Consider the following 22787-nt stretch of genomic DNA (forward strand, 5'->3'; position numbering starts at 1 on the left):
AAGTTAGAAAAATGTCAGAATAACCATCTATGACATCACAATTCATAAAATCACAATCTATGACATCAGTGGTTCATTTCCTTCTGGAAATTTCAGAGGTTGGTTTCAGCACCAGGACATTTGGGGTCATATTTGTTCTTTGTTGTAGTTACTTGATAAGCAAGAACATTTTATGCAAATATTTCTGCACACATTCTCCCCCTCATCATTCTAATAAACTAGGGGGTGGGAAGGAGAAGGGCCTAATGTGACAGACCACGAAAAGCTATACTTGGAAATCTAGGAAGTCCACATCCTAGTATACACTGAGCTTTAGTGAGTCAGTAGTAAATCATGGGTAGCTTGTTTCTCTGGTCCTGGATTCCCTGGCTATGAACTGGGATATAAAATGACTGGATGGTCTTTGAGGCCATTTCCATCTTTAATATATTATGAGTCTAGACAAATCCCTTGAATTATGAGGTATAGCAACAGCCAGATCAAAAATAACAGCAATACAAAAATGGCTTCTAGTTAACACCTCAAGAGAAATATAACCAGCTATCCGTTTTAAATGTTTACATTAGCATTCGGTCCTATTTAGGTAATATTAAATCTATTTAAAAATCTGTTTTGTTTTTCATTAAAAACTGAAAATGTGTATCATATTGAAAACACTAAAAGAAAAATTATTTTAATTGAATCTGCAAGTACTTTTTAGTGCTTCTAAATTAAGCTACAGGATTTTCTGTACAAATCACTGTATGTAGCTCATTTGGGATAAATTACATGGCACAGGTGTTTCTGTTGGATTTTTTTTTTTAAGGAAAGAACATGAATGAAGATTTGTGAACAGAAAGCAGTTGGCATGCATTATCAATCACAAAGAATATGAACTGAAGAGAAAAGAAGGTATTTTAATGTCAAGGGATATTCTTAGATCATTAGCATGCTATTTTTGATGTAACATTTTAACATGGGCATTGTTAGTTGTTTACATGACTCTATACTATCTCATAAATATATAAAAATAAAAGTTTATAACCAAGTAATATGTTTCTAAGACTTTGTTGTAGAAAATAAATGTTTTAATACTTATTGACGATCACATGCTGGTCCCAGACTTTGTTTCTTTGAACATCTAGGTTAGTTGCTATTTGCAACTCATCATCTTAAACCCAACAGAGACGTCCAAGCCTTACACACTGCAACATGGTGCCACCATTTACAAACGTGTGGAGCTACATTCGCAGCTATGGCAGGATACATGTGGCCTGTGGGCTCAGATTTCGATACATCTGCAAAAGGCAAAACAACTGACACACAGGAATATTTATTTAATTAATACAACAACCCCACCATTATATAACCTGGAGGTACTTGCAAATACTCTGGAATGGGTTCCCATTTATACCATTTTCCAACCTTTTGCCTTCTTATTCTGTTGAAGAAATGGATTAAACAACACTTTGCACATACCTCCTCCAGCCTGAAACTTTCTTTTTAAACTTGTTTAAGAACCTTGCTTTGTGTTTCAGTATACAAAAATTTAAACATTCCCTGCAAGTTAATAATAAATAACAATGGGCCAGGCAGTGGCCCATGCCTTTAATTTCAGCACTCAGGAGGCAAAGGCAGTCTATCTTTGAGTTTGAGGCCAGTTCTGACCTACAGGACTAGTTCCAGGACAGCCAGAGATATATCCCGAGAAACCCTTTCTGGGAAAAACAAAACAAGAAAAATTAATAAAAATAATAATAATATAATAACATTAGGAAAATTCACATGCAGTTGGAAGTCGTAATTTGAGAGTGTGCAGTAGGTGCCAACCAGGCCTTTTTCTTTCTTTTTTTTTTTTTCTTTTCCAAAAGACTTGGTTAACTCAGATTAGCACAGCTGTTATGGAAGGGACAGTAATGGCTTTGTAACCACCCGATGACAGGAAGCTTCTAGGGTCAATGGTCCCAGTTCCATTCCAAGGAGGCAGAGCCTGGAGCAGCAGAATCTAGGATCTCTGGCCAAGATGCCAAACATCAAAATCTTCAGCGACAGCTCCCACCAGGACTTATCCCAGACGATCACTGAGCGCCTGAGCCTAGAGCTCAGCAAGATGGTAACTAAGAAATTCAGCAACCAGGAGACCTGCGTGGAAATCGGTAAGAGTGTGCGCGGAGAGCATGTCTACATCGTTCAGAGTAGTTGTGGTGAAATCAATGACAGTCTAATGGAACTTTTGATCATGATCAATGCTTGCAAGATCGCTTCAGCCAGCCGGGTGACTGCAGTCATCCCATGCTTCCCTTAAGCCCCTTAGGATAAAAAGGATAAGAGCCAGGCTCCCATCTCTGGGAAGCTCATAGCAAATATGCTGTCCATAGCAGGTGCAGATCACATCATCACCATGGACCTACATGCTGCTCAGATTCAGGGCGTTTTTGACATCCCAGTAGATAATGTGTATGCAGAGCCAGCTGTCCTAAAGTGGATAAGGAAGAAGATCTCTGAATGGAGGGATTACACTATAGTCTCTCCTGATGCCGTGAGGCCAGAGGGTCACTTCCATCGCAGACTGTGAATGTGGAATTCGCTTTGATTCACAAGGAAAGGAAGAAAGCCAATGAAGTGGATCACACGGTTCTTGTGGGCGATGTGAAGGATTGGGTGGTTATTCTTGTGGATGGCATGGCTGACACTTGTGGTACAATCTGCCATGTGGCTGACAAACTTCTCTCAGCAGGAGCCACCAGAGCTTACACCATCCTGATTCACAGAATCGTCTCTGGCCCAGCCATTGCTCGCACCAATGGTGCAAGCTTTGAAGCAGTAGTGGTCACTAATACCATACCTCAGGAGGACAAGATGAAGCACTGCCCCACATCCAGGTGATTGACATCTCTATGACTCTTGCAGAAGCCATCTGGAGAACTCACAACAGAGAATCTGTTTCCTACCTGTTCAGTCATGTTCCTTTGTAACAAAAATGACATAAATTTTAAATGCAGTAAGATGAAATAAAAATAAACCCTGTTCATTATTCTATCTCTGTGGTTGATGAAATATTTAATAAGAGACCCAGTTGTGTCTGCTGTGGCCATAAAAGGTAGGGGATTATGGGGCTTTCTAACTTGGTTCATTCTGACTTCTTCGACTGTGGGCTTTGAGGCTTTCACAAAGCCCCATTCCTGCAAGGTTTCTCACCTCCCAACATGTTACATCAAGAGGACAAATCAGCCGCAAATCCACTTGACCTTATCAAACAAAATCAATGCTGCAAGTTCACCAGAGCCTATGGGAAACTTCAGCCAGCACCCTGGGCACTCCTAGCCACTCTCCTGGATTCTAAATTCAAGGGAAGGCAAGAGCAGCTCCCCGGTTAAGCCAGCATTGCGATCATCAAGTACACACAGTAGAACCCCTTTTCACTCTAGTTTCCTGTCCACGTGTCCTCTTCCTGGGCACATATGCAACTGAGTTCAACTGTTCACAGTCTACGGAAAGCAAGGTCTCCGGTAGGTGATCTGTAATATTTACAGTAGGTGTTTTGCTGTAGCTGCCTACCAACACCATGGTAGAATTTAGACAGCATACAGTGCCTGCCAGTCAGTTTCAACAGTTACATTTCATCTTCTTTCACTGTAGTAGATTGGCCTGCCCAAAGACCTTGGTTCTATAGTTCAAGATAATGCTCTCATGTCTTTTAAGGAAAGCCAGTGCAGAATCTGGGTGTGTATGAAAGTGGGTGGCTACAAAGATTTTGTGAAATTTCTCATCTCCAAGAAAATAGAGAAAAGCCTCAAGAATTTCTAAAGGTTGAAAGAAAAACAAGATAGATTTAAAGAAGCAGTATTTAAATGGCTATTTGGCTTCTCATATGAACTGCCAGAGAATAAGCAGGATAGAATAAAACATCTTTTTTATTTCTAAAGAAATAGTTTAAACCCAACTTCCTGTGTTCATTCCAATTTGAAGACAGTATTAAGGCAAATCTTTTTTAGTATTAAAAGATTAAGAAACTTTACCATTATGGTTCCTTCTAAAAAGTATTGCTTGAAGTTACTGAGCTCTCAGCATTTGGGAAGCCGAGACAGGAGGACTGAGAGTCAAGGTCTGCTTATGCTACATGGTGAGTTTCAGGCCAACAGCCTGAGATACACAGTGAGACCCTATCTCATATGCATTCATATATATTACATAGATCATAGCCTAAAGCAATACCATCTATCAGTAGCAATAAACCCCCCATGCAAACTTACAAAACATTTGCTAAGGAATGCAGAAAATGTCTGAAATGAGTATACTAGAAACCTGAATAGGAAGAATGAAATTGTGCTGACAGCTTCTTCAAATTATCTAGTTGTCATAAACCCAATTAAGATCCTTATAGGAGTTTTTTAATAAACCAGACTTGACAAGCTTTTCTAAAGTTCATCTGGAAAAAAAAAGTGAGCAAAATTCATGAAGGATTTTTTGAGAGTGTGTTTTATTAAAGTATAATAACACATAAAGCTATAGTAGTGGAAACAGGAGTGTACACACAATTCTTCAGAATTTAGATTCTCGGGACACACACATGTATTCTTGCAGAAATTTCATGCACACGTGTTTCATTTAATGGAGCAACTGGCCATGTTAGCAGAAGGAAGCACACAGCTGTATCATCTTTGGGATATTCATTCTCATGAGTCCCTGTGGAGGTGTTCTGATCTCCTGCCTTGGCATCCACTCCTGCTGTCTACACAAATCCTCTGAAGTGGAGAATGAGCTTCTGGACATATTTTCATGGACTTTATTCAACTGTTCATCTATCCAGACTATAGCAGTGCATCTGATGAGCGTCTTCATGTGGCATCAATAACAGCTTAATGCTATGATCCTGTTTCCTTGAAGAAAATAAATAAATTCCTTGATCGTGCATATGAACATATATAATATATACTACAGTGAAACTTCTACATTAAGACTTATAGTAAGACTGTTCCCCTGTTTAAATGAAGCTTGTCAATTTCATGCAACCAGTTATTTGAGACAAACTTCTCACAGAATACAAAGTAAATGAAGACTATCAATTTGCATGGTAAATATTATGTATTTAAATCCATCTAGTTGGTAGCTTCTTGGCTGCAACTCTAGAAAACTAATATGATTCAGGTCCCAATCTATGGTCATGAAGCAGATTGTTAGCAAAATATTAGAAGTATTTCTGGTGTAGCTTCAAAACAAAATGGCAAACAGGTTAAGGTTATTGTAAGCTAAAAGAGTATGCACCCTGAGCATGCCCTATCGTAGAAGTGGTTTTGAATAGGGAATGTGTAGGGGATGGGATGATTTTAGGGTTTGAATATGAATGACAAAGCTAGCTAGGCTAGAGAGATGTCTCAAAAATTAATAACACTTGTGGTTCTTGCAGAGGTCCTAAGTTCAGTTCCCAGCACCCAAATAGGAGCTCAAAATCTTCTGTAACTTTAATTCCAGGAGACTGAATGTGCTCTTCTGGCCTCTTTGGGCACTCAGCACAGGCAAGGCAAAACACCCATATACATAAAAAAAGAAAGAAAATAAAAGAAACAGCTAGATTGCTTTGAAGTGGGGATGTGCATCTGTATGCGTGCATCTGTGTGAGTGAATGTATACATATTTGTCTATATGTTGTATGTATGTGTATGAGTATATGAGTATGTATGGTATGTATATATGTATGTGTGTATATGTGTGTTTATGTGTTTGTGGTGTGAATGTAGATGTATGTATGTTTGAGTACAAGTGTATACATGTATGTATGTATATGTGTGAGTTTGAGTGTATGTGTGTACATATGTGTATGTGTGTGTGAGTGTGTGTGTGTGTGTGTGTGTGTGATAGAGAGTATGTGTGTATGTGTATATCACCATAAGCAGATTGCTAGCAAAATATTAGTTGTATTTCTAGTGAGGCTTCAAAACAAAATAGCAAACTGGTTATTGTAAGCTAAGGGAGGATCTGTACTTGTTGTAAAATGGCGGAAGAGTTGTTCTACTCTGAACAAAAACAACCTGGAAGTGGTGAACTTGGGCAGTTTTGGCTTAAGAAATTCCAGCCTGAACACATTAGATAGTGTTATTCCTCTGTGCTACTTATAGTAAAACAAGAGAAAACAGTGGAGGTGTGGAAGGAACAACACAGTAAACAGAGCTGGGAGCCAGGAGCCAATTACCTGGTAAGTTCTCAGCCTAGCTAGATTTGCAAAAGATGCTAAAATGAAGAAATTCCTTATTGGTAAAGCATGCTCTGGATAGAAGCCCCAGGGTGTGCCTGGATAACCTTTTGCAAAAGAAATTAGGTATGTGACTCATAGGCACAATCAACCTTCTCAGAAGAGGCAGGAGCAGACACCCAGAAGACAATAGAAGGTTAGATACTCAGCTATTATGCTTCCACTGATTTTTTTAAGTTGATAGAAAATTCCCTAATGAAGGATAAAACTAGCAATAAGGAAATGTCTTAAATACCAACCTAACATTTTTTATTTACTCAAAAAAGCAACAGGGCACTCTTGTAGGTTTTGTAATGTATTTCCAGTAGAGGACTGATGCAATGGAAATTGTACATTTTGGGGAACTGAGCAGCAATGAGCAAAGAGAATTGCCTTGGAAAGCATCTACAACTGAAAACCACAGCATCTTGGGTAGGTTGCCTTTTGAGAAATTAGATCTAAACATTATACATCTCTCAATCACAATAAAGATGCCTAATCCCAGATGGGGAGATGGTAGGCTGGGCCAACGTCAGGCAGAACTGTGAGTCTAGGTGGCAGTTGAGCTGGTCAGTGAAGGGACTGATCCTGTGGAACAATAACCGCAGGTTCTCCATGACATGGGGAGACCTTAGGATACCCAAGCAGAGTTTGGGTAAAGATCCAGTGAAGACGGTGAACCAGAAACCTTGAACCAGGCCAGTGACTCTTTGCAATGAACATTTGCAAGTCAAGCTCATGGAACAAAGGGTTTGCTGGGCATTGTCCTTGTGTTTAATTGTTGCTGCCTTTCAGCCACAGCTGTCCTAACCAGCAACTACAACTCATCCACCACCAGCAACAGTTAGGCCACAAGAGCCGCAGCCTGGGGGAATTCTGTTCCCTCAGGGTCCGACTCCTGCAAAGTTATAAAGGCAACTTAACTAAACCTCTCTCCCTCTAAAGAACTCAAGATTTAAAGGTTAAGGTGGAATTCTGCTCCTCAGAGAGGCTGAATAGCAAGTAGCTCACCTCCTCTCCTTGCTTGAGTCCACCAAAAAGCCCTCATGCTTCTCCTCACCCCTACTTAAAAACCCTTTCTCATCTGGCTCCTCCCTACCACTTCCTGTCAGCTAGTTGCTAACTTAGCCTCCTGACTGCTGGTGAATTTTATTTCACCAAACACATCTGTGCATCATTAAACAAATGTTCCAGAACATAAACAAAAGTAACACACCTTAAAATAATATTCTACAACTACTGAGTGACACTATGGCTCCCAATACCACCAGGATGAATGAAGAGATGCTGAAGAGGCTGGAAAGATGGAGGAATGAAGAGGTTTTTACTGCTGTTGTTTTGTTCTTTTGTGGTTTTGTTTGTTTGTCTTTTTGCTTTTATTTGTTTGCCAGCTTGTTTTGATTTGGTTTGTTTGGTTGTTTTTTATTTTTTTAATTTTTGTTTGGAGGCTGCTGCAGGGGTGAGGGGAGGAAATGGAGGGACTGGGAGGTGAGCAGAATAGGGTTCCATAATGTGAAATTTTAAAAGATTCAATAAATAAATTATGTTAAATAATAAAAAGATGCTTAATTCCTAATCTTATTCACAAGATGCCTAATCTCTATGCACCAAGGACTGTCTACAGAAATTCAGTATAAGTGTAAATGTCGAAACAGACCTGACTTGTCTCTTATCAGATAACATGATTAATGGTGTTTTCTTCAGAGTGGCTTCCCAAATCCTAATGATGTTTCAGAGATACAGTCAGATGATTATACCATGAGGCATCCTGCAAGAATTAGAAAAGATAAGGCCATGATTGAATGGTTTTAAATAATACATTTTGTCCAGATTAGTTATGCAACTAGTGACTTCTTCAGAAGCTATTATACTCATTATTCTATTTCCTTCTTTTCCAGGAAATTCATTAATTTAATTTTTTAAAATTTATTCTTCTTTCATATGTTATATGCCAACCACAGTTTCTTCTCCCTCCTCTCCTATCAGCCCCCTCCCAAATCCTCCTCTGTTTCCTTTTAGAAAAGTGCAGGCCTCCCAGGGACATCAAACAAACATGGCAATATCAAGTTGCAATAAGACTAGGCACCTCCTCTCATATCAAGGCTGGACTAGACAACCCTATAGCAGGAAAGGGTCCCAAATGCAGGCAAAAGAGTCATAGACACACCCCTGCTACCAGTTAGGAGTCCCACAAGAAGACCAAGCTATACAACCAGAACATATATGCAGAGGACCTAGGTCAGACCCTGCAGGCTCTGTGATTGTTGTTTCAGTCTCTATGAGCCCCTATGAGCCCAGGTTAGTTCACTTGTAGAGTTTTATGGTGTCCTTGAACCCTCTGACTCCTACAATCCTTCCTCCCTCTCTTCCACAGAAATCCATCAAATTTTAGCCCTGATTTATTTGTACATGCTATGTGATACCTGGGATAACTCATCATTTCATGCAAAGGAAAGAGACCTCTTTTTGCAGCATTAAATGGTCTCTGGTTTGGAAATAAGCAATGACTACTATTTGTTTTACAACTGATTATGTATTTACTCCTTCTTATTTACTAGTTGGCTTTTCTATTGAACAGCCCTACCTCTTAAAGAAAGATTAAGGAAATGAATTCTGAATACATGGGGAATAGCAGAAGATGTCGGTGGTTAGCCACAGCAAAGACTTTAAGGCAGAAGCATACATCTAGTCATCAACTTTTCATTGCTATGACAAAGTACCTGTTGTAATTTAAAAGAGGGAACATTCAGATGTGTGCACCTGTGGTTGCTTAGATCCCATGTTCCTGGACCTCAGCAAAGCAGGACACCATGACGAGGGGAGGAGGAGAAAGAAAAAGGGAAAGAGAGAGACAGCATGAGCATGGCTGAGTGAGAGAGAGAATGAAAGCAAGAGAGAGTACAGACACAAGATCTACCTCTGCAGCCATGCCCAAAGACCTGCCTCCTCCAACCAGCCTGCATTTTCTAAACATCCTGTAGTTAGAGTTTTCCTGCCTGGCCCACAGTCAGGACAAATCTCTCTCACCCACCAGGCCCATAGACGCTCAGACCCAACCAAGTAAACACACAGAAACTTACATTGCTTACAAACTGTATGGCCGTGGCAGGCTTCTTTTTATCTACTTCTTCTATCTTAAATTAACCCATTTCTGTTAGTCTACAAGTTGCCACATAGCTTGTGGCTTACCATTACTTTATCTCTTTCTTGTCATGATGGCAGCTGGCAGCGTCTCTCTCTCTCTCCAGCCTTCACTTCCCAGAATTCTCTTCTTCTTGTCCTGCCTACCCTATCCTTCCTGCCTGGCTACTGGCCAATCAGCATTTTATTTATTTTAACCAATCAGATCAACACATTTGACATACAGAACATCCCACAGCACTTCCCCTTTTCTTTTTTTCCCCTTGTTTTTCAAAAAACAAGGTTTTAACTTTTATATAGTAAAATTTTACATAACAAAACAATTATCAAGTAAGAATTACAGTTACAATATTAAAGAAGATATCCTATCTATCTTATATTTGTGAGTCTAAGGTTTTATATCTAACTTATCTTTTATCATAACTGAGGAAATTATAACTATCTAGTTTTCAACCACATCAAAGACCTCAGAAGGATATAATATTACCTGAGAACCGGGAGAAGGATGCAAGCAACTTTCAGGAGTCTTGCAGGGTAGACAGAGACAGCTGGCAGCCTGGACAGTCACCTAATGTTCCTTTGTAAAGTTGGGGCATTTGTCTTCAGCCCTCAGGGCTAGAGTCTCTCAGTCACTTCTCTCAGTGTCCTGTAGAATGTCTGTCAGTTTCCTCTCTGAAGCAGGAACCTGAAGGACCATTTTGTCAAGCAAAGTTCAGTGGTCACCTTTCTATGGTTCCTGCAAGTCCAGTTGATCGAGCAGTCCAGGCAAGAACAGTTTCTTGCCCAAATGGCTATTTTTGCCAAGGTGAAGATAAATTCCATATGAAGTGTCTTCAATGCCCATCCTCCTCTCTGAAGTAAATTGGTGTTGTCAGAAGCAGACATGTCTCATTGTCCAGAAAGTCTAAATTTTAAAAATATTTTAAATGCCATATTCTGTAGGTCTTTGAAGTATTTGAAGATTACCTATCTATCTGAAATATCTCTATGTATATCTAGAAGACTTAACTAATATGTCTACGAGTATGATTATCATAGATAAATAATTATTAATCTATTTTTAATTATCCATTACAATTTTAAATGAGCTATATAAACATAATACCTTAAACAAGAGTAGAAATATACACACAGTACAACAAAATTAACTTTAAGTTTGTATCAATAGACTAAAATCTATACCAATGTAAAACATTTTAAACAAGTTGTTGTTCTTTAAAAGTTCATTAATCTACCCTTTCATCCTATATCTATATCAATTGCTCCTTTTTTCCTTTAGAAAGAGATCGCATTTATAATCAACCTGATTTAAATAAAAATATTGGTTTTTCTCTGTCCCACACCAGAGGGCTCTTCTGATTTGGTACACAAGAATCTCTTAACCTTTTCTTTTAGCAATATGTCTGGGTTTAGAGAAGGAGTGAGCCAATTCCATCTCCAAAGCCAGCGTGATAAATTTGGGAATGTGGGCGTAGTTTCTCTTACTACTTCCTGCTGGAGGGGGATACAGTATCTTATGGTGACACAAAGAAAATTTTAGGATTATGGAGTAGTTTATGAGGGTAAACCTCTGAGCCAGTTGCCTTGTAACCACTCTGGATGTTGGATCATCTAGGCCATGGTGTCATCGGAGACCTTTCAGGTGGTCTTGACTGATCAAACCTGATGTATCTTAATCTGGAACAAATCCATAGCCTCTGGCTTTCTGTGGAAACAAAAGCGGAGACTCTTTTCCAAAGCAACATATCCCTATATCCAAATTTTGAAGTCAAGGTACCTTTAAAATTTACATATTTATTTAACTCAACAGCTTTTATGATCAAATCTTTTTCTGCAGTTAAAAATCCCAAAGACAACATAAACCAGATTCTCTGTGTAATATCCATCTTTATAAGATTGAAATGCCACTGTGGCTGCTGGCTCCGTCCACCTCAGCTTCCCAACATGGCGGTGGTACAGTTTACTGCCAGCTCTGGGTCTGGAGCCATGTGTACCATCAACTATCAGAAGCAGTTCTATCAAAGAAGTGCATAGGCCAGAAACCATTTTTTTTTTTAAACTAGCAAAGGCTACATCCACCATGCAGCAGAGTAAAGTGCCGCTTGTAGACTCCCCATTCCTGCCACAGTGTAGGTCAGACGCACACGCCAGGAACCCGCCATAGTAGCTCAAACCAGAAGGCTGCCGCTAATTTGAGAGAGACAACTAGGAAGCTGTTTTTAGCTCTGTTTTAGAATCTTTTTTTTTTTTCAGGCTTTAGGCAGAAACTCTTGCCAACACATTGGGTGCCATTTGTAGTTAGAGTTTTCCTGCCTAGCCCACAGTCAGGACAAATATCTCTCACCCACCAGGCCCATAGTTGCTCAGACCCAACCAAGTAAACACACAGAAACTTATATTGCTTACAAACTGTATGGCCGTGGCAGGCTTCTTGTTATGTCCATTGAGCTATTAATTTATCAAGGGGAAGCAATCCACTTGTGAATTTAGAAGTCATGATCCAATCAGTTCTCAGGAAGCTCCCCTCCCCCTGACACACACACACACACACACACACACACACACACACACACACACACAAGCAACAAGTAGACCTCTGTGGCTGAAGTAGAGCAAAAAAGAAAAGGGAGAATTGTGGCGTACAGTCAGACGTAGTACTTGAGAAGGAGCAGAGTTCCACCCACAGGCAGCAGGAAGAGACTGAGGCACACTAGGCCTGGCTTGAGCTTCTGAGACCTCAAAGCCCACCCCCTGTGACACACTTCCTCCATTAAAGCCACACCTACCAGCAAGGCCACACCTCCTAACAGTTCCACTCCTTGTAAGCCTAGCATTCAAATACCTGAGTCTATGGGGGACCATTCCTATTTAAACCACCATAAAAACCAAATAGATTTCAAGTTTGTTGGAAAGTTTTTGAGTATGATGGTCCCTTTCACAGTACAGTTTTGTATAGACATGCATAGTTCATAAACTGTCCTCCCAGTCAGGGATAGTTACAGCCACTTCTGTCCACCTCTACCCTGTGCTTTGTCAGCTGCTGACCAAGGCTGTCTTCTAGCTGTTAGTCACTGACTAGCATTACAGCCTCTGACCTTGCAGATATCTCAAGTGCTGTTAATTACATTAAATTGCCTTTGTTCTCACATTTATATAAGAGCATGTGGCTTTGCTGTTGACTCTATCACAGACATCAATATGTAGCTGCAAACTTTCTCCATCACCTCATGTTTAGCTCCATGTCTATGGGGTGGTCTGAGGTGCCCCCTGAAACAGGTGGCTTTTGTTGATGCTATCTTTACTAAAGCTGCTATAATTAGCTGTATTAGGAGCTGGAGAGGTGGTTCAACAGTCAATAGTGCTTGCTGCTCTTTCAGGGGACCCAAGTGTTCAGTTCCCCAAACCTACATCATGTGGCTCATAACTACCTGTAACTATAGTTTCTGGGGATCTGTTACCCTCTTCTGGCCTCCACAAATACCTGAATGCATGTGGTACACACACACATACAAAAAAATTAAATTAAAAGATAAATCTTTTTTTTTAAAAAAAAAAAAGCTGGAAAGCTGGCTGCATTAAAAGCACTGGCTGCTCTTTCAGAGGATCCAAGTTTGATTCCCAGTGCCCACAGGGAGGCTCACAGCAGCTCTAAGTGACCCAAAGCCCTTTTCTGGCCTCTGAAGGTACTGTATATGTATAACCTAAAAAATAAATAAGTCTTTTAAAATTAAAAGTTAAACACTGAAAATAGCTGCATGAGAAGCAAGAACATATGAACATATAGTAGCTTGCACATGCTCCTCAAGGTTTGGGAGGGGCACATGGAATTTGACCTGCCCAGAACCCAGTCCCTCTTCTTAGCTGTCTAGCTTTGCTGTGGCACACCCAATTACAAGGCTTCTTATTCATCTTCCTCAGCACTTCCTTTTGTCTTTTAAATTTGTTTTTATTTATATGCTTGGTGTTTTGCCTGCAGGTATGTTTGTAAGAAGGCGTCAGACCCACTGGAACTTGAGTTAAGATAGTTGTGAGCTGCTTCATGGTGCTGCGAATTGATCTGGAACAGCAGTCAGTGCTCTTAACTTCTGAGCCATCTCTCCAGCCCCAGACTCTGCTGTCTTAAACATTAATCCATGTAGTTGGAGATCTTCACTCCAGGTGCCACCAAGCCCCCGCGGTCCCACAGCCCACGTATAAAATAATCACTCAGACACTTATATTACTTATAAACTGTATGGCCGTGACAGGCTTCTTGTTATGTACTTCTTCTATCTTAAATTAACCCATTTCTGTTAATCTATAACTTGCCATGTGGTTCATGGTTTACCTGTACCTTACATCTTGCTTGTTGTGGCGGCAGCTGGCAGTGTCTCTCTCCTCCGCCTTACACTTCCCAGATTTCTCTTCTCTGTTTGTCCCACCTATACTTCCTGCCTGGCTACTAGCCAATCAGTGTTTTATTTTAACCAATCAGAGCAACACATTTGGCATACTTGAACATCCCACAGCAAATCTAGCCTCCATTCTCATAGCAACATGTGAGCAATTTGTGGTTTTAACAAAGTGTTCTCTGTTGTAGCATATTATTTCAAGGTGTGTTATAAAAGTTATGCCCTGTAACGTTTGCTTAATGATGCAAAGATGTGTTTAATTAAATAAAATTTACCTGTGGTCAGGGGGCTAATAAGAGGGACTGGGTTCTGGGCAGGTCAAATTCCATGTGCCCCTCCCAAACCTTGAGGAGCATGTGCAAGCTACTATATGTTCATATGTTCTTGCTTCAGCAACTAGCTGACAGGAAGCAGTAGGGAGGAGCCAAGTGGAAAAGGGATTTTAAGGAGGAGCAAGGAGAAATAGGAGGGCTGATGGGAATGTCACTCTGTATGCTGTGAATGTGTTGCTCTGATTGATTGATAAATAAAACACTGATTGGCCAGTAGTCAGGCAGGAAGTATAGGCAGGACAAGCAGAGAGGATAATTCTGGGAAGAGGAAGGCTGAGTCAGGAGATGCAGCCAGCTGCCACCATGAGAAGCAAGATGTAAAGATACCAGTAAGCCATAAGCCACGTGGCAAGGTACAGATTTATAGAAATGGGTTAATTTAAGATGTAAGATCTAGCTAGCAAGAAGCCTGACCCATTAGGCCATACAATTTTAATTAATATAAGCCTCTGTGTGTTTATTTGGGTCTGAGCTGCTGCAGGGCCTGGACAAGACTAGAGTAAACTCCAGGTACAGAGGGCTTTTTGGACAACTCAAGCAAGGAGAGGAGGTGAGCTTCTTGCTATTCAGCCTCTCTGAAGAGCAGAATTCCACCTTAACCCTTGAATCTTGAGTTCTTTAGAGGGAGAGAGGTTTAGTTAAGTTGCCTTTGTAACTTTGCAAGAGTTGGACCCTGAGGGAACAGAATTCCCTCAGGCTCTGGCCCTTGTGGCCTAACCGATGTTGGTAGCAGCTGAGTTGTAGCTGCTGGTTAGGACAGCTGTGGCTTAAAAGGCAACAACCATTTAAAAAGGGAGGACAATAGTTCTTCTCCCCAAGTAGCTACAGAAAGTTGGCTCCTGCATCATTTTAATCTTGCTGTCTAGCTGTATTACTCACCAGGTTATATGTCTTTGAACCTCTGATTTTTTCATGTCCATAATTAAGACAAAAATATTCTATATTCAGGTTGAAGATTTAGCTCAGTGGTAGAACACTTGCCTAGCAAGCGCAAGGTCCTGGGTTTGGTCCTCAGCTCTGAAAAAAAATTCTATATCCATATTATTGATTTAAACAGAGCTTTCTTGCCATTCTTAAGTTTAAAACTTTATTTTTTTCATTAGTGTATATTAATTGTGTGAAGGGTGAGATTTCACTAAGACATTCCCCTAGATAAACAGAATATACTTCAGTCATATTCAGCCCCCAAGTACCTTTGCAATGCCCCGCTTCCCTTTCCTCCATCCACATATGAAATAGTCATTCAAAATTCAGGTCATTTCCCCTTAAATTCCATGTAATCAACACTTACATACTTATCTTTCTGAGTCTGGTGTAGCTCAGTTAACATAATGATATCCAACTCTGACTACTTTTCTTCAGATAACATAATTCTATTCTTTATGGCAGAGTCAAACTTCCACTGTGTGTATATTTCACAACTATGCCTATCCAGTCATGTGCTGATGCACACCTACATTGATTGTTTGACCTGACTATTGGGATCCTATGGTGGTCAATGTGTCAAGGTATCTATGTAGTATCTAGCCTTGATTCTTCTGAACACCCAGAAATAGTGTGGACAAAATATGGGACAACTCTATCTTAAGAATACAATATGAGTTTATTTAGTGATAGTGTCAACATTATATAGAACAGCTCCAACAGTTTTGGTACATGATTTATATATGAAATAAACTCTAGACTATTTTTCCTTTCCTTTCTGTGAAAAATACATCCCTCAACAAATTTACTTTGATGAATCTTTACCTCTTGTTTCTCTATTTGGTAACAAAATTTGGAAAATATGGCATAAAATTTTCAAAAATAACCTACATTTCTATTTATCCATTTTTAAATAGCCAGTAATCGTTAAAACAAGCAAAATCCTAGATTTAGTATGTATACAGATGTGTGTCACAGATTTTTACAGAAACCATGGAATCACAGTTGCAAGTTACATGGGATCCTCAGTATCAGTAGTAGGATATATGAGCTTATATGGCAAATGTTTAAACCAAAGTCCACTCTACAGATCAAGTTTTTAGCTCTGGGCATCCCTTAGCGCTGACATGCCCCTTCACTAGCCTTGAGACCAGGTTTTTCCTTGATTCCATTCTTTTCCATATTCTCTCCCCAGAGCCCAACCTCACCTCAGTGAGCAGCCCTCCCCTAGTCTTGACTTTATCCTGATGAATTCCCATGTGTTTTCTAACAAAGCTTACCTATTATTTTTACTTGTTCCCCCACAAATCCTCACCTACACATTTACCCCCTACATGACATAATCCTAACTAGAAAATCTTCACAGGCACCATTTATTTATTTATTTATTTATTTATTTATTTATTTATTTATTAACTTTTAATTTGTATGTTTGAGTGCATGTCTGTGCACTATGTGCATGCCTGGTTCCTGAGGAAGATAGAGAGGTATCAGTCCTCTTATAACTGGAGTTACAGACTGTGAGCCACTATATGGGATCTGAGAACTAAACCTCAGTCTTCTGCAAGAGCAGCAAATATTCTTAAGCACTTAGCCACCTCTCCAGACCCTCAAGGATGCTCTTTCAATTTCATCTTTCTGATGCTAGAATACCCAATGCAAGTTAGGTATTCATTATCTAAAAGTGTTTAATGCCAGGAATATTTTAAGAGTTTAGAATGTTTCTTTTTTCAGATTTTACAAGTTTCATACACACACACACACACACACACACACACAGAGAGAGAGAGAGAGAGAGAGATTGTGAAATATGCTAAGAATCGAACCCAAGTCTTAACATGTAATTTATGTATGTTTTGTCTGTATCTTTGTTGTGTGTACTTTCCTAGGGGGGTTGAGTCAATGTCTATTTAACCCACATAGGGAAAAGTAACAGACCAAAACAGCAACTTCACTACAATTAAATTAGGAGAACCAATGAACTTACTGAGATTACCTGCAGAACTATGATTGAAGGGCTACTTATAGGAACATGGATGACTCAAAAGCAGCTGCATCACTGAGACGCCCACCCCAGCATTGGGTACAACTTACAAAAGCTATGATCCTAGAGCTCTCTGAATAACATGTAGGCAACTTGAGAGAGTTTCCTTCAGGATACTCAGCTGATAGAGGGAGGGGTTTTTCCCCAGAAATTTTTCACTGCTTCCACAATCTAGGGGAGGAGACTTGTAAGTCTAACTTGTTTCAGGAACTTCCTGAGACCAGTGAAGTATTTACTTCCTGGGCCCAGGAAAAAAATTAGAAAAATGTTAAGCAACCATTATATAGAATTTTATACAATAATTTTAATGCACTTGAATTTTTGCTATAAACATTATGGAAGTCAGATGCAGAGTTTCTACTTTTAACATTATGTTAAAAGTTTTGGATTTGTGAGCACTGGAGTTCATATTTTTGGATTAAGGATAATCAGCCCATAATAGGTTCCTATTGTCTATTGCATTTAATAAGTTTTGCTTTACATTTAAGAACTTCTAATAATCTTGCCAATCAAATTTCCCCGTAATTCCCAATTTGGACATGTTTTGTTCACAGGCCAAGTCCACTTCTCATGTTGTTGCTTCTATACAACCCATCTCAGGCTAAGTCTTGTAAGACTGTCTAAGCATCAGAAATGAAGTGATCTGTCTGGGGTTGCAACTGAGACAGTGGTTGGTCCAGGTGAACTGAGGCTGGTCAATAACCACCTCATGGTCTTTCACTCAGGGAGATTTTCCTGGGCATTTAGTTCTCTTTCTTCCTTGTCTTCGTTCCCTTTTTCCTGTCTGTTTTTCTTTTTTTATTTGTTGTTGTTGTTAAAGAGGGTTTCTCACTATATAGCTCTGACTGTCCTGGTACTTACTAAGTAGATGAGACTGGCCTCGAATTCATAGATCTACCAGTCTCTATCTCCCAAGGGCTGAGATTAAAGGCATGCACCACCCACACTCAGTTTAGACATTTATTTTAAACATCAATTTTTATAATATATATTACAAACAGGCAGTGGAGAATTCAAGCAAGTGAGAGAGAGAACAAGGCAGAGGAGAATTAGATAAGGTAGGCACTATAACAGAGTTTAGCATCATGGAATGTTGTAAATGTTTTACAGCCAGCTGTCAAGAAACCAAAAGTCCTGATTTTAGCATTGCAGATTTCCATGGAGTGAATGCTCCCATTGTCAAACAAGCTGCTAGTGGAAGCCCACTGGGAAAACAGAGCATGGTGGGGAGAAGTCTACTCCAGCATAGCCCCTATGACATGGTAATGACAAGTGTATAGAGAATTTCCTTCAGTTAACTTGCAGACTTGTAACTGCTTAGGTTATTCAGTTTGCTGAAGGGGCAGAAGTCTCTTACTGAAAGGGGATGGATTGTATTTATCAAAATAAGACAATGAAACAGTGTTCTGGGAAGACTGAAGGGTGGTCTACAAACAGTCTATAGAAGCAAGCAACCAGTGTTGCAGAATACACAAAAACGTTTCCTGGCCCTCTTTCTTGATGATGAAATGATACCAGTTTTATAAATTATATTCATTCAGGTTGAATTCCTACACATATTTTTAACACTTACTAAGACCTGCTGCCACTATTCAAGACATCTTTTAAATGGTGGCTACAGCTGTTTCAGAGGGTGACATAAGAACCTGAGTTCTGATCCCCAGCTTCCACATAACCCAGGCGTGTGGACACACAGCTGTAATACCAGCACTAGGGAAGCAGAGACAGGCAGCTCCCTGACCAGCAGGTCTAGCCAAAACAATGTCACAAACAGTGCCATACAATGTCAGCCTTTGGTTTCCACAGTTGTGTTCATAAGCAAGCACATGCATACTCACATATACAGAATAAAAATAATCCTAATATTCAAGAAGGTCCCTGTTTTCAGTTAGCCTTTTCTTCTGATGGAGGCCTTCAGTGATCCTTTCAGGAAACATTCTGATTTTCCTAACAACACCCATTTCCACATAACCAATTAAAAACAGAAAGAGGAGCTGGGCGAGGGTGAGGGCAGGAGATAGAGAGGAAAGGAGGGCTTAAAACAGAGGAAGTGGTGGAGCATGCAACCAGACATGCTTTGAGTGGGCGGAAACAACAGTCCAGCTTTGAGAGTTTCGGGAAAGTTAAGGTTAGAAAACATATAAGAATTTGTTGGTTAAAGGGCAGGCAAAAAGAATACAAACTGACCCCGCTAAAGGTTACAAGCCTAAATTCATATTAAAGCAATCTACTCAAAATAATTGTGGACAACTTTGATTTATTTAAATGAATAAAAACAAAATGTTAATTTATGGACATAATTCGGTCTGCTAATTAGTCATGCAGCGCTGTGTCGCCCTTCGACAGTTTATTTCCATCAGCAGAATTAATCACAGCAGAGCAGATGTAGTGGGGACAATTCAAGGTTAAAACAAATGATACAAAATAATGAACTAGAGCCCAGGATGATAACCTGGAGAAAGTCATGATTTAGCATTCTGCCAGAGTCCTCTGGGATTGTGCAGCCACTTTAAGTGAGGCTCTCTCTCCATTTCAACTAGATATCTCTGATTATAGTGATCTTTTACTTTGCATTAATTTTATCTGCCTTTGAAGGTAATGTAACTGTGATAAGAGCCAATTAGTTTTACACCATCGAGAAACACAATGAAAGAAAACAAAGATAAAATTAACTGTCTAAATGAGACTACAAGGCAATCTCATCTTTGTGATTCTCTTGCAAGCCAGAGCACCATACGTTCAGCATCATAAACTAAAGGACGACTATAAGGATATGTGAGTTGGTTCAGATCCATGCTGTAATGAACACAGTTCTTCTAGAGTAACATTAGCCAGTAATTCAATGCTAACTTTCCACAGAATTTGAGAGCTGTATCTGTGACTTACATTACAGACAGACACAGATGCCAGGTATTGCATGGAGAACCAACTTGTTTCTTAACTTTTCTAATCTGGGAATTTGATTGTGGGGGAAACGAGCAAGACAGTCTTGAGATGGACATCGTCTGATGTTTTCTGTCATTATCATTTCCCTGAGTGTTAGTAAATCCAGCAAGCTTCTGGTGTTTCGGTGACTGTGGTACTACCAAAAGAAAACCATGTGGCAAGGCTAAACTTTTGCAGCACTTGGTTTTAGCTTGACCTCTGGTAACACTTGGGTGCAAACAGTGAATCAGCAGTCTAGTTGAGAGACAATGGCACACACCACAATAGTCTAGTTGTGAGATGATAGCACATCACAATAGTTGGTTTTCTTTCTTTTTGCATTAAAAAAGATAAGTTGAATCTTAATAAAGGTTAGTTTTGAAGGTTTGGAAAATGATGATAATGTTTGTTGGTTGTTTTGGGGGCTTTTCTTTGTTTTATAATAAAATGGCACACACACACACACACACACACACACACACCCCACTCACACACACAAAAGAAACAAAAAAAGAAAGAAAGAAAGAAAGAAAGAAAGAAAGAAAGAAAGAAAGAAAGAAAGAAAGAAGGAAGGAAGGAAGGAAAGAAAGAAGGAAGGAAAGAAAGAAAAGGAGGCTGGGGACTTGGTTCAGTTGTTGAACAAAGAATTTGGTCTTCACCAAAAAAAAAAAATGAATTCTAAATATTGACTATTTTGACTTTATAAGAAATCTGCAATGAAAAGTAAAATAAGAAAAGGCAAACACTGATCTTGACTACATGTATAACATCTGATGAATTCTCTGTGACTATAGCTTTAGTGGATGAAGAGAAATCAAACAGATGATTGCCATGGAGAGAGTAGAATGAACAAATGGTGTTAACTCATAGCAGAAGAAATAATGAGACAAAATGAACTGAGAGGGGAAGAATCAAACTTAAGTAACACATAACAGTATGTTAAAGACATACCATTCTCTCATCAAGGAGGAAAAGGAAATTAATATACAATGTTAGCTAGGAAAGGGAAAATAGATTGTTAAGAGTCTGTTTGGAAATTCTGTCTGGGAAGTGAAGCTGCTTATGCACCCTTGACTAAATGATGATCCTTCTTCATCAGAGAAAGTGGTCCTCTTCAATTAAGTATGTAGCATGGAGAGAAATGAGGGAGGAAGATGTTCAGTTAGGGTTTTACTGTGTGAAGAGACACCATGACCAAAGCAACACTTATAAGGGAAAACATTTAATTGGGACTAGCTTACAGTTTCAGAGGTTTAGTCCATTATCATCATAGCAGGAAGCAAGACAGCATGCAGGCAGACATGGTGCTGGAGAAGGAGCTGAGAGTTCTACATCTGGATTGGCAGGCAGCAGGAAGAGAACTGGCTTCAGCTTCTGAGACCTCAAAGCCCACCCTCACAGTGACACACTTCCTCCAGCAAGGCCACACCTACTCCAACAGGGCCACACCTCCTAAGAGTGCCACTTGTTATGGACCAAACATTCAAACACTTGAGTCTACAAAGACTATTCCTATTCAAACCACCACAGAAGAAGACATCGGTTTATTTAGCCACATCAGCAACATCAACCCTGGCAATCAATGGAATGACAGATGTCACAGCCAGATCACCATCACATCCAGGAAAATAGACCCTTCTATTGCTCACACAAGTGTAAACTGGTGGGTTTTCTTTTTTTAAGTAGGTTGAGAAATATTCCTATTTCTTTTATCCAATCATTTTAATAGTTAACTTTGTCCTATGCAAGTAGGCAAAATTATGATAAGAAAAAAGCTTTGCTAAAAGAAAATTCTAGATAGTGTTGTTTATAATAGTGAAATTGTAACAACTCCTTAAAAATACATAAAAATAAATTAAGTAAATCATTGGTCTAATCATTGCCACTTTGCAACAGTTAGTTATGGTCCCCAAATATGTCATCTGAAGGAAAAAATTTCCAAATCCAAGACACATTCCATACCAGTTAAATCATAATTTGGGGGGAATTTCAAAGCCCAAGACTGTACCAGTTAAACAATAATTTTGGGGGATAACCTATAGGCACTGTGATTTTTAAAAGACTGGTTAGATACAATATACAAAATCCTTTAGTAGTTATTGTATGAAAGGGATATAGAGGACTAGTTATGGCCATGGAAGGATGATCACAATATAATGCTTTATTTATTTGTGAATGGGTTTGTTTTGTTTTGTATGCAACAGGTTCTCAGACTATGGTTCAGGGTTGCCTCAAAATCAAGACAATACTCCTTCTTCTGCCAGGGCTATAGACTTAAGTCATCATGCCCAACTAGGTTAGGCTTTATAAACAAACAAAGAAACCTACTCCAAATTGAAGACAGTGTTAGTGAGGACACAGAAACATGCTACAAAAAGATGTGCCCTTGTTAAGATCCTTACTAAAGGGAGAACCTCAAGCCTGTGGTCACCAAAGCAGTTGGTACAAGAATGGCTTCTAAACTATGAGGATCCAGACTCTGAGATGGCTAGAAGACATAGAAAACTGGCCAAGCAACAATTAAGCTAAGTAAGTCAGAATCTTGCTTGAGTAAAGTCATAGTTTTGAGTATTATAGGAGTCAAGCAGCCAAAGGGATGCACAAAGAAAACTCAGAGAAAATGCCATGAGAAAATGGAATTCATGAAAAACAAACCAACATTAAAAGTGGTGGAGGAGTCAATAACAAGAACAAGACATTCACACTGAGGAAAGGTCCCAGTGAGCTCCTAGCATGTGTCATCTGTGAAGCCGTGACACCTGCGGAGCAGCTCCAGCACTTCCCCGAATCTATAACATTCAGCTGAGCCTGGTTTTTCAAGA

General features: G+C 39.6%; 1 protein-coding gene across 1 annotated transcript; it reads left to right on the forward strand.

Moving 5' to 3' along the window:
- Positions 1 to 2002: 2002 nt before the first annotated feature.
- Prps1l1 (phosphoribosyl pyrophosphate synthetase 1 like 1) lies at positions 2003 to 2954 on the forward strand. Its single transcript, XM_036206535.1, is given in 4 exon segments — positions 2003 to 2520; positions 2522 to 2548; positions 2550 to 2848; positions 2851 to 2954. Coding segments are annotated over 4 exon segments (948 nt in total).
- Positions 2955 to 22787: the final 19833 nt, after the last annotated feature.

The sequence above is a fragment of the Onychomys torridus genome, chromosome 14 (genome assembly GCF_903995425.1).
Source record: "Onychomys torridus chromosome 14, mOncTor1.1, whole genome shotgun sequence".
Taxonomy (NCBI): domain Eukaryota; kingdom Metazoa; phylum Chordata; class Mammalia; order Rodentia; family Cricetidae; genus Onychomys; species Onychomys torridus.